At 32.0% G+C, this 13,761-nt stretch overlaps 1 protein-coding gene across 1 annotated transcript; it reads left to right on the top strand.

Moving 5' to 3' along the window:
• Positions 1-413: 413 nt before the first annotated feature.
• Positions 414-6,251, top strand: LOC122578501. Its single transcript, XM_043750478.1, has 8 exons — positions 414-613; positions 2,054-2,145; positions 2,739-2,886; positions 3,009-3,140; positions 3,469-3,606; positions 3,939-5,066; positions 5,346-5,515; positions 5,885-6,251. The coding sequence occupies exons 1-8, from the start codon at positions 548-550 to the stop codon at positions 6,030-6,032; spliced, it is 2,022 nt and encodes a 673-aa protein (XP_043606413.1). The 5' UTR covers positions 414-547; the 3' UTR covers positions 6,033-6,251.
• The last annotated feature ends 7,510 nt before the right edge of the window (positions 6,252-13,761 follow it).

Genomic DNA, 13,761 nt, shown 5'->3' with positions numbered 1-13,761 from the left:
TAGATATTAAAAAAAATAAATGATTAATAAGGAGACGTTAAAGGAGAGGAATTAAGGGTGACAAATATACCTTAACCTACTCTTTTAGTTATATTATACGGAGTAAAATGAAAATGTTTATTATAAACCTTTGATGTACTTGCAAGTTAAAATATTTAAAAAATTCTTTCAGTACTACTCCTATTTCGTTTTATCTTCCAAACTTCAAATTAAAGAGACTTTACAATAAAAAATTGTACAGGTAACCTTGGCGCCACGTTCCTACTTTAGTTTCAAACCGAGATAGTGACAAATTCACTATTTTAAGTTTTTAATACCCACATATTTATTTTGTCTTATTACAATAACTACCATATTTTTCTTAATAATTCAAATTTCTTAATTACGATGTCATCCCTTTGACCATACTCAAATATTGCCTTTTTTTCTCATACTTCAACACAAATCTGCCATTAATATCCTCACTTGGGTTTTTCATTTGAGAGAAAACCCACATCAAATCTGTTAGCTTTTTTGTAATTTATTTAGTTGATGGTGAATTAGAGCAATGGATGCTGCTCATTCATCGTCTTCTTCACTTAGCTTCCGTGAACTTGATGATGTATTCTTGCAGGTAATTTGATACACCCACCAAGTGTTTGTGTTAATATTGGGTAGTTTTTAAGTTTTGGAAGTGTTGCTTGTTGACTTTTTAGGTCAAACCTGGCTGTTTTCATATGCAAAATTGGTGTTGGTTTTGATGTAACTTTGACACCAAAAACATTTTTATGTGTTGTTGGAGTTATGTCTTTTGATGGGTTATAAATGTTTTCTTGAAGTTTCTGTTTACAATGAAGTTAGGTTTGATTATACTAGTTAATGTTTTGACTTCATAAGTCAAACTGTACATTCTCTATGAGCCAAGGCTATTGAGTTGCCCAATTTTGATTTTTTATTTCTTCCAGAAGGTAATAAGTTAAATTAAGTGCTTACACTGTAAATTATTTGTTGTGTATATGATAGAAGAATATAGTTTTGCATAATAAATTTGTTTGGGGAAACAAAGGATGCAATGTTTTTACTCATTTAATTAAAAAGCCAAAAACTGAATTAAGAGATGGTTCGGTTTTTTCAATTTCCAAACGGTTCGGTTTACGGTCTAAAAGGATTGAAACCAGACCGTGAACACCCCTACATCTTTATGGTATAAGGATACATAAATTTATGTTGTTACTTTCTTTGTTACTTTTGCTGAGCTAAAGTATACTTGAATTCATCTTCTGATTTTGCGTTTATAGATGCAAAAGAAACCTAACAAACTTTTGCTAAGGAACCTTTTAGCTTATATATGGACCTGAACATATCATTCATCTCTTTAAGAATATTGTACTCCGTAGCATTTTTAGCAAAATTTATTAATTTGGAGATGGTTTGTTTACATGAAGGGAGTAATACAACTGTACATAAAATTTTAAGAACATGTTTTACAATTTTTTGTACGCAAATGAGTTCATTCTGCATCATCTTCTGGAAACATAATAGTAGTTGATATATGTAGTTAGAAAACACAACTTGTGCATTTTTGAAAGACTATGATGTTCTGTGTCTATTTTATCAACAATGTTCGGTTTAAATTCTCATGTGACTTTGGAAGTAAGCTTTCCAAGTTTAAATAAATATTACAATGATATTCATTTGTATGAAGTCCTTGTAGCAAAAGTTTTTTGGTAACTATATCAGAGAAGAAAAGGAGAAATTCAGAATTATTACGTAAGGATGACTAAAACCATGTAGTTTTAGCTAGTAATTTGAGTCCAAAAATTTTAATTATCACTCTTGTTGACCAATATGAGAAGCTCTTTTTGAAAGACCAACAAATGTATTGTTGGTCAATCGAAAATGTGGAAAACTCTAGATTCTTTGAGGTTTTCAAGGTAACAAAAGAAATAGATACGTTATGGTTAGTTGCCTTCATGTCTTTGCAAGCTAGTTTGTGGGTTTAGAAGTCGAATGTACTTTAACTTAACTTATTTATGTGAAGATATGATATTTTATCTCCTTTCAAATGATTTAGTCTCAAGCAAGAATATGGATTGGCGAAGTGCTGCACACAAGATTTGATGAGCAAATAAGCATATGTGATCTTCTTTCTGACGGGGAGCTACTGTAGGTTCTTACCTTCTATGTTGATAAAGACTCAACCTTATAAATATTTTTTGTAGAATTATTATGAGTGTAAGTTCCAAGATTTTAAATGGATGCCAACATTCAGGCCTTCAAAGATCAAAATATCACCCAACATTGATTGGAGAAGTAACATTATTAGTTGAAAGTAACATTATCAGTTGAAGTTACAATAAGCAAGGCTCGCATCACATCCAAAAACCATTTTTCTGTGTCGTAAACCATTTTCAACGTCAAACCAAGAGCGTGGTTTCTATTTTTTCAAGTGTCACATATTCACACTAGGAGTTTGCTAACTTTAAAACTTTCTTGTGTTGTTTGTCATTTTCAATACAATTGTTTTTTCCCAACATTTGGTAGTCAAGATATCTATAAATTAATTTCAAATTTAAAGCTCATAGTGGTTCAACCTGAAGTCAAAGTATGGAAACCATAAGAGAATTTTTGAAGTGGTAAAGGGAATCGACATGTATGGCCTATGACTGTATTATTTTGGGTAAAGGGTTACCCCTATCAATTCAAGCTATGACTTTATTATTTGTTCATGACTGTAATGATCTTATCTGACGTAACAGATTTGATGTTTCTAAAGCATTATGGAATATGTTGTTGGTCAAATATATGGAGCTCAACAATTTTAAAGCTAGTAAGCTTATACCGGTTGATACAAGGAAGAGCAGTGGTAGATATAGGCCTTACTCAAACGTTGATTCATTTTTGAAGGCAAGCATCTTAGAAAAGGATTCTTTGCAATTATTGTGGATATTAATACTGTTCTGATAATTGATATTACATTGGATGCGTTTCAAGTAAAAATAACAGCATCTTCATTTTCTTTGTTGTAGGTATGCAAAGTTTTGGGATTGAGTGGTGTGGATCTTTTCTCCCCATCTGATGTTGTGGAGAAGAAAGACACTCGAAAAGTATGTATATGTATACGATCTCTTTCAAAGAAAGCTAGGTCTAAGCAAGTAAATGTAAGTAATGCTACAATTTTTAACTGCTGCAATTTTTTTGCTTACTCATATGAAATAGTTTCTCCCTTTATAAATTGATGGTTATTGACCTTTTCATCATAAGTTCATATTCTCTAAATACATGGTGGTGTAAACTTGTTCTATTATCAGTGGCGTTTACAGGATTTCTGACTAGAGTACGAACTAGATTTATAATATGCTTTTGTTATGCTCCATGTTTGCTAGTTTGTTGTGTTTACCCACAGATCACAATATCTTACAAAGATAATTTTGTAAAAATTAGAAATCTTATTAACTTAATACTTGATTACAACTTTACTCGTGTTAGGTCCCAGACTTTGACATTGTCACCAAGACAGTAGCAATGCCCACAGATGTAGTTACATGCATCAGAAGAAGTTTGGAATTATCAACAGCCGACGTGACTCATGGACAAACTAAACATTCAAGATTGAAAATTAGGCAGGTATTTGAATTTCTTGAGACAACTTAACCTCTCTCTTTTGGCTTTAAAATGAGTGCTCACTCCCAAAAACATAAAGTAAGCAGCTTTCTAATAAATTGTTCCATCTAAAAACTTTGGATAGTCACCTTGATAAAAGCTTTTGGAATATATTTAACTACATTAAATATTTATTGGATGCATAAACTATTGGACAAAGAAAGTGCTGGCATTTCAACAACCTGTTTGACCATCGAAAGCTACATGTTTTGACATGTTACCCAACAAGCAATATCCAATTATACATTTCTGTTCTAAATACACTACTAAGAGTAATACTTTTGGTTTCTTTGTAGAAAAGTACCTTTGTATCACATATACAAGAGGACGAGTCATGTGTAGAAGAATCTGACGAGGAAATAAGCAATTATCCAGGGACTTCATATGCAGATTTTCTATATATAGAGTCAGCAGAGTCGCAAGACACAATTGATAAGTATGCGCTGACTCAAGAACCACAACAGGCTGATACCAGGAACCAAGAAATCAATGAATTTGCACATACGCCAGGATCAGCAGAATCTCTTCTCTTGCAATATGATAGTAGTGATAATCATCTGGATGGAATTTCATCACCTATTTGTAAATCAAGATTGATTATATGTGATGAGTTCACACCCAATAACCGTGGAGCAAACCTTTGGCATATTAATAGAGAAAATGCTCTCATTTCACACAAAAGGGGAGAAGTCGATCATCATATCTCTTTATCAGATACGATTTCATTTCGAATTCTTACTGATGTCCCCTTTCACATAACTGAAGACTGCTTATGTCATTCATGTATATACACTGAATTACATGATTCAAATACAACACCCAATGATTCCATGTGTAGAACAGGGAGGAAGTTCTCTGATGATGTAGAGGCGTCACCCACGAGCAGTGTGAGCTCTGTGGTGGCTTGTATTCTTGACTTTGATGCTTGTTCTGACTCAGATGACCTCGGAACTTTGGCATCTTCCATTCCTGATTTGCAGCAGCATAGAGCTAACAGACTTGGCAAGTTATCAAGTTTGTGTAATCATTCAGAGCTAGAAGTTTTGGATCTCTCTGAAGATGCTTTTTCACCAAATTGGGATGATGAGAAATCGTCTTGCTCGCTGGATCAAGATCTTGGATCATTGAATCAGATTTTACGGGCAGAACAAGATTTGGGAGATTCTTTGGTATTGGTGAAGGATGATGTCATCAACATCACAGAAAGTACCCAAGAAACACTGCTAACCAGTATAAGTTTAAACGATAAGTTGGAGGGTGTCCAAGTGGCTGATTCAAATCTGACTTACAAGATCGATGAATGTGATCAGGTCACACAGAATCAGGCTGGCAAAGGTTTTGGCAGTGTGGAGAAAGGATATGGCATTACTCATAGTGACGATGTTCATAGTTATGGTAAAGGTGGGACAGAAGCAACTAGCAAGGTATCTTTATATCCTTGATTTGAATCCAGTTGTCCGGCTTTGTGTGCTGTAATCTAGCCGTAAATAATTATATTCAATGGATGCATGCTGTAAAACCCTCTAAAATGATATAGCTGAAACCTAGGGGTGTAAAGAAACCTGGCTATAAGACACCAAACTATGAACCAAATGAACTGAACAGAAAATTTTGGTTAATTTTGCAATAAGGTTTGGGTTCAGTATCGATTATAAGAATTCCCAGGTAAGCAATAGTGATCTTCAATTGTATTGATTTTATAGGATAAAAGAAAAGATGACAGTATCGATTGTTTGGTGGAAGCCATCACCTGTGGGGAGAATGATAAGAGGATTGTTAAAGCGGAGAAAAAATCAACCTTCATAGCGCCATTGCTGAAGACAGTTGCAAAAAGCACAGCACTTTTTGGCATTTTGTTTTTGCTTCACCTCAGGTTCATTCTCAATTACTTTGCTTCAAGCACTCACACCACAAATAACTTACTCTACAACAAATTAATACGCAATTCTTTGGATTATTTACACACATTGTGATAGTTTAAATTTATAAAGTAAATCACTTACTCCTGTGTGGAGAAATTTGCATTGAGTATACGACAAATTGCTTTTTAATCAACCGAGTTCTGAATGTATGCAATTATACTACATTTGCATGTTTGTAAACAAATAATATGACCTTACTGAAATAAGCATGTGATGTTGGTGTCTTTTCTATGACGACTTCTCATGTTTTAGTGTTTTACTGCTCAATTCTCTATCTTCACTTGTAATGTTGTTTTCTTTTCTATGACTTCAAACAACAGGAATAGAAACGATAGAAATACAAACGGCTTAAGGATTAACAATTCAAGTCAAGTTCATTGGAAATCAAGTGGTGTGGGGTTCTCAAGAAGAAAAGGGGAGAACACAAGCAAGATATATCCGATTGAGAAGTTTAAATTTGGCGATTAGACTCATCCAAGTCTTGTGATATACAATACAACAACAAAAGAGTTATAGAATATATAAGTAGTCTATGCACAGGCACACTGGTTGGAGAAAATGGAATCATATGAAGGTATTTTTATTTGGAGTAAAAAGAGTTCTAGAAAATATATAGTTTTGTAACCAAAAGTGTTACTCTGCCAGATCAGTGCAAATATATCATATATAACATATTTCTTTCTATTAGATCCTTCGGTTTCAGTTATCCCATGTGCAATTACGAGTACTATTACTAGTATCAAAAACACACACACAATACATATATATATACTCTATCAATTTGAGATGACAACTTGTCCTTGTGTCATATTAATTTCATATTTCCCCTACAAAACTGATCAATATGAGTTGATTGGAATCGATTTGAGTTCATATTTACAAATTAGAGGAGAATATTTCGAAAAGAATAACACCGATTCAATTTTCATGGATTTTAGTCAGTTTACCTTTAATACACGAATAACAGAAACAGACAAAACAATTTGTAAGAAAATTAGAGCCAACATATGTGACAAACTTTTTTTCATAAAAAAAACAATTTGTCAATGTCAACAATACTCAATCTTACAATTAAAAAGGTGAAATGCAGACCTACGAATACAAAATCTACTTCCTAAACAAACGTCCAGCTTCAAAAGCAATAGAATGCATCGAGAAAGTAACATGATTGATGATTGCAATACATGGCCAATTAGGAACAAACAGATGTGACACAAACCTAACTAACTTAACCATTCTACCGGTATGGAAGTATATGTAGCTGGCTACATGGCCTATAAAAGAAGTTGGCAACATGCAAGAACTGTGGGCTAGTTTGTCTGTTCGACCCAACAAGCCGTTTCCTTTTAACTTGACGAGCCTTTATGGGCCAGAAGCCCAAGGTTCCCATTAGACAAAATTAGGATCCTTGTATAATAACTAGAATAATGCATGTGCGATGACACTAGTGCGATGCCAGTGTCACCACAGTTTGGCGATGGTAGCAAAGGGGGTGGTAATGATAATGGTAATGGTATTGATAGTGGTGTGAGTATTAATGTATATTTACACGGCACATGTTTAGAAAAACCGTTTATATATCTACACGACAACTTTTAATTAACTACTTCTAACAAGTGCCCTAAGGCACAAGTTATAAAACTCATAATTTTGTGCTTCATTTTACAAGTAGAGTTTTGTAATTTGAAAATTAATTTATGATATAGCATAACAATTAGAACCCTAAGGCACAAGTTATAAAACTCATAATTTTGTGCTTCATTTTACAAGTAGACTTTTGTAATTTGAAAATTAATTTATGTATACCATAACAATTAGAAGGAAGACAATAATAATAACCAATGATTAAGTAAAATGAAAAAAAAAAAAAAAAAAACACATCGCTTTGAACTTGGAATTACAGTAGTCACTTTCAACTTTTCAAGTGTATTTAGCTCTGAAAATACAGTATTAAATTTAAATATAGATAATCATTAACCAAAATCCATACAACATGGAAGAAAATGGGGATATGACTTGAAGTCACATAATAATGACAAAGACATTTTAACATCAATCCAGCAAACGTGATTTTTAATGTCTCCATTAGTTTTAAGTGTGAACAAAAAAGAATATATCATCAATCAATCAATCAATCAAATATAAATAGGGAAACTTAATAATAACTTTATATGTTTCTTCTTCTTCATAAAAAAACAATAGTAATAGTATACATATTTTTGTGACTTGCCTCAAACATTGTATTAAGTTGAGATGTATCTTCTTAAATAATAATTTTGTTTCATTATAAATTCGAAGTCAAACATGTTATCTATAAACAATCAACCCATCGATATCACATATTCACATAGCCTCTTTTTTCAGTATCATTATATTTACTTATTTAGTTATGCAAGAAAACTGAAAGAAGAAAAGGATTTTTAAATTATTTTAATACATTTGCTCAACTTTTGATCTATGAAGAAGTACTTTACGTAGTTTTCTATTATCTGCAATATTACTCTTAATAGTTAATTTAAGTTTAAACTTATTTACCTAAAAATAGTCTAAATATTCAAAAATCTATACTACCTATATAAACAAATTACACCCTCCACATTTAACTCTCTACCTTTAAATTACCTAATTACCGTTTACATTTATGTGTAACCTCCACACACGTTATCCCTGAAATTACGAAATTACCCTTAATAAAAAAAACCCCACAATTACCAAAAACCCCTATTGTTATAAAATCCCCATTAACTCTAAGATTATTGCTGAAGATATTGCTACGGATAAAAAAAACATCTTAATTGTCATATATTATATTACAAAATGTTTAAACAATAATTACCTTTTTATAACTCACGAAATTACGAACCAATTATGTCCTTTGTATATTCGTATTAAATTTTAATCTTTGACTACTTATATTTTTAATTGCCTTGGTCTCATCCCATACAATTGTAAGTGGTTATTTTTCATGGTTAGTGTTTGTACTTCATTATTTTTTGCACCTAACCCGCGACTTATATTTAGAATGATATATACGGTTAGATCATGCATTGACGCATCTCATGAAAGTAAACTGAACGCTATAAACCCTTACGGTGTCTAAAGTGTTATAAACCGTCGCCGCTGCAACGCGCGGGCACCACTCTAGTTTAGGAGGAAAAGGCATAATAAGGTTAATTTAAATTAGTTGGCTAGATTTATTTAAATTTTTTTTAGCTTCAAATTGATATTAGAACATAATATTTAAAATTTTAATGTAGTATAATCTTAACATTTAAATTACGTACATGTCTAAGATGCAATTCAATTTATCGGTACAAATGTAAGAAAAATGCCTCTCGAACTATGGGTATACTGTACATCACTTTCCAATTTCAAACAAAATATATCTTACATTGATGTTGATATCTTTCGATAGAGATTAGTAAAAATTATAAACATTAAGTCCTTAACTACATTAATTATACGAGCATGGTACCCGCACAATGCGGCGGCGATGACAATGACAATGATGTGGTGGTATCGACGGATGGTGACGGTAGCGGCGACCGTTGGTGACGGAAAATGCGTCAATTGGTGTATGTATTTGCTATAAAGATATTTGATTTAAAAGAGTTGTAGATATCCTTAAGTATTAGCTCAATGGTTGAATGATCATTCCCCATTCATAAGGTTTTGAGTTCAAGTATTCGGTAGGACATAAGGAAGTCTCTTTATGAGAGTTTGACTTGGGTTTACCCATGTTCAAGTCTGAAGGGGCAGGGTTTACCCCTATTATTCGTCGTGCATTCGAGTGGATTAGTAGAGGGTTTCCCCCATCGGGTATTTAAAATAGACATTCTACTTCGAGGGAGCTCTCTAGCGCGGATCCGGTTAAGACAATGTATGCTAGACCTCTCGCTGTCGAATCGTGACACGAAGTTTTCAGCGAAATTCACCTTTCAAAAAAAAAGAAGTTGTAGATATCTTTTAAAAGATAATGAAATAATTCTGTAAGTTAATTTATTAAGGGTAAAATAATAATTTTGGGCGTAAGGTTTTTTTAAGGGTATTTTTGATATTTCAGGAATAAAGTATTTTGTGGTAGTGTAAATTAAAAGGGTAAAATAAGAAATTTAAAGGTAGAGTGTTTAATTTTGAAGGTAGTTTGTTTATATAAGGAGTATAGATATAGATAGCGTTATTTACAACTAGCAATGTTCCGTGTAATGTAGATGAATTATTACGAATTTTAACTCTTAATAGATTAAGAGATTGAAATATAAGCTAAACGTTTTATAAGTGAATATAAATACATATACATTATTTTAATTTTTAAATATGTTTTTTTGAATAATATCACCTATACTTAGAAGCTATAATAACATGATCCAATGTTTCAGTGAAATAATTTTATAAAATATAGAAGAACCGATACAAATATGTTAATCTAGAATTCAAATTTTTGGAATTTTAAATGTATTGAGTAAGGGGGAAATGTGGATACACATATAGTTGCCTATAGTTTACTAACCAAATGCAATTCAATAACATTTAAAACATAGTTGGTGGATCCAAACAAATTTAATTGCTTTTTATAATGCGTTACATTTGATTTTGAAAAAATAAATTACTATAATCGATTTAATTAAGTGGTGAACTAGAGTGCGACGGCAATAACGTTAGTTATTACTGTAAAGGTAATTGAATAAAAAAATAGTATAATTATTTTAAGAATTGATTGATAAATGTTGTATTTCATTAAATATATAAGTAATATAAATTATCATTCACCAAATATTATTATTAATTAATTAATATTAATATATAATAATTCGGCTTCAAAACGTCATGATTTGTCGTCGTTGGCCTTTACATATGTCTATCATGGTCTCTTTTCATTCATTCATAAATGTTTATTTTTAGTTAGAGTTCCAAATTATCACATTTGTATGTTTTAATATTCACGGTAAACAGGACCGTATTTTGAAAGCCAGGTTCCAAAATGAAAAATAAGACCCCTACAAAGTAGAAAGTCAATGTACCAAGATGAATTATGATTGAGAGTTTGACAGTCGAGCAAGTTATAGTTTTTTTTTTCTTTTTTTTCTAGTGTTTTCCTCATTTTCTATTGTCTTATAAAAAAAGTATATAAATTTTCCTTTTCCAAAAGAGTGATCGACACAAATCGTCCTTGTGGTTTGTCCAAACAGTCAGGTTTCATCCTTTAACTTTTGAAACCTCAGAGACAATTCTTTATAGGCGGATAACATTCACGTTTCATCCTTTTCGATAACAGACGTTATCTCGAGTCCGTTAAGCCCCTCACGTGTAAATCACGTGAGGGTATTCTTGTATTTTGCCAGCCTTAAAAGGACCAAACGTGACACGTTTTCTGCTTCTTCTTTAGTTACCTGCAAACCTAGATGTACCTAGTCATACATACATCACACATTCACACTTAATACAAATCTTTAACCAAAACCCAATAATTTTACAACCATACATATGTAGTCATTCTTCACCTGGGCAATAATATATTTATATTAATGGTTTGAAGAGAGACTCAACCAAGATTTGATTTATATTAATCTATATATAAAGTCGGATTTCGGTGGTGGGCGAATCTAAACAAGAGAAGAAGAAAAAAAGATAAGAACATTTACATCAACCATGGTTGCTGTTTTAGCTTTTTTGATAAACAATATCATCTCTGAAGAGGGGCAACGGATCTCGGTGGTGTAACATATCGTTGTGGTGGTGGTGGTTTTTTTCCGGCCTGATGGCTTTTTCTGTCATGCAACAAACTACGGTGGTGGCGGTGGCTTTTTCCTGCGATGAAAAGTGACGGAGGTGGGTTATTCGGGTCTTGGTGGTCAACTTCCGATTTAGATATATTCAGATCTATATATGCTTTGCTTTATAAATATGTATGTATATTGATATATGTAGAAAGATTAAAGGTATGAAAGGGAGTTGGATATACAAGAGGGTTTAGGTCTGAGATAAGGATACAAGGGGTTGGACAAACTAGCTCCATACTTTTAATAAATTGGTTATTTTTATAAAGAAAATGGGATGTAAGAAACGAAGGGCATGTTATGAATATAGATACAAATTGATAGATTATAGTTTTTTTAAGAAACTTGTAAATACAATTTTTGTGTTTGATTTCTTCTTACCAAAAAAATGGAGAAAGTGATATAAATCGATGATATTTATGTATCTATACTTATTTAAATATATTTAGTTTTGCAGGTGGGGTGGAAAAAGAAAACAATCAACTTTGGTCCTTTAACAATGAAAATGACCTTAATACCCTCACTTGATTTACACGTGAGGGGCTTAACGGACTCGAGATAATGTCTGTTATCGAAAAGGATGAAACGTGAATATTATCTGCCTATAAAGGATTGTCTCCGAGGTTTCGAAAGTTAAAGGATGAAACCTGACTGTTTGGACAAACCACTAGGATGATTTGTGTCGATCACTCTTTCCAAAATGTACACTTTATATATTTCCAACTGCAAATTAAACGTCGCCACCACTCTTTATATATTAGACACAATCTTTTGAACATTTACTGAAAGTTTATATATATATATATATATATATATATATATATATATTAATCAACATCCCAGACAAGTATCATCTAAAAGATACCAAAATCTTGAAAGTTAGCAACTTCGTGTGAGAAGAAAATCAAGTGATACACAAGTCACATGAAATACCGTTGAACCTTACAAGTAATCATCGGCTAAAATTATATATAACTTTTTTCCCAGCAAATATTATATATTATTATTACACTAATAATTATACTGAATACAATTAAAATTATTATTTTTTAATGTTTGAATGGTTAAAGTATGTTCGTCCCACTTATCAGCCTTACGTCTTTCGGGCAGGATGCTATTCTAATTTTCTGAAAACCACATAGGGAGGAAAGCTTTCTATTAATTCGTCAAATGACACGACAATAAATAAAACTAAACCTTGTCTCTCAGGATTTGAACCCGGATTTCCCCGGGTCCAAGACCATCATGGGAGTACTAGAATAACATTGATATTTTTCTCGATGATTAAACTTTCGGTGCCAAGAATTAAACTTTAACTTTTACTTCAAGAGGTAAAAAGTCTATGTCAAATGGCTAACCACACATTGGCGGTTAAAACAATACGGAGTATTACATTTATATTTATATATATCTATACTCCATTATAAAAGAACTGAACCTCCTCCCTTAAATTTAAGAACTTGATATGTCTAATTTATCATACATCTTAATATATCATTATTTTCATTTTATAGACTATGACTAAATGTCCTTAAAAAATACAATCTCTATTTATCCCTCACACGAAAACACATAGCAAAAACCTTAACTCATAATGCGTCTAACTTTTCCACCCTTCCACATCTTATCGCAAACATTCATCATATCTCTAGCCGCAATGAAATTATTTTTACATTAATAACCAGACCGTCACTGCCGCCTTCACCGCCGTTAAATTGTACAGACACCAACATAGTATGTATACATGTATATATACAAACACATAAATTTTATGTTTTTTGAACATTATATACACACATAATACATGTATGTAATATTATAAAAACAAATAAAAAGAAAAAAGAAACTAAATAAAACATGAATGGGAAAAAGGTGAAATAATGGGGGGTGTGGTGTCAGTCAGCTTTGTTTCATCACACTGTCAATTTTAGCATCTGCAATGGCATGTGCTCACTCCCTCTTTCCCACCCCACAACAAGGCGTGCAATCACATCTTCTTCTCTCAGAATAATTCCAACTCAATTTATTTTCTTCATATATTATTATTATTATTATTATTTTTCAATATTTGTCAAAGTTGTGGGTTCCAAGCAAACTACTACCCAACACATACACACCTGTTCTAAACTAACCTCATCACCCTCTTTTGGTAAATCTTTCTCCTTTCAAATATATACACACATATGTGCATATGTATATACTAGAGATATTTATAAAAATCTTAGTTATTGATAGATCAGCTTTTTTTAACTGTGTATTTTGAAGCATTTTACATATGAATACAACAAGTGTATTCTAAGCTAAGCTTAAAGATCAAAACTTGAACAACCCCTTTTCTGTTGTGTTATAAAAACCAAATATTTTTCTTGCTTTTATTTCAATTTTTGTTATTTTTTGGTTGTGGGGTTTTTTGTCTTTTA

Source organism: Erigeron canadensis, chromosome 1 (assembly GCF_010389155.1).
Source record: "Erigeron canadensis isolate Cc75 chromosome 1, C_canadensis_v1, whole genome shotgun sequence".
Classification (NCBI taxonomy): Eukaryota; Viridiplantae; Streptophyta; class Magnoliopsida; order Asterales; family Asteraceae; genus Erigeron; species Erigeron canadensis.
The sequence above is the reverse complement of the archived record's forward strand: the minus strand, read 5'-3'. Positions and strand labels throughout refer to the sequence as shown.

Coding starts and splice junctions, on each gene's coding strand:
- LOC122578501 (XM_043750478.1), top strand. CDS start 548: ATGGATGCTGCTCATTCATCGTCTTCTTCACTTAGCTTCCGTGAACTT. Junction 2,146..2,738: donor CTTTCTGACGGGGAGCTACT/GTAGGTTCTTAC, acceptor CTGACGTAACAG/ATTTGATGTTTCTAAAGCAT. Junction 5,067..5,345: donor GGACAGAAGCAACTAGCAAG/GTATCTTTATAT, acceptor TTGATTTTATAG/GATAAAAGAAAAGATGACAG.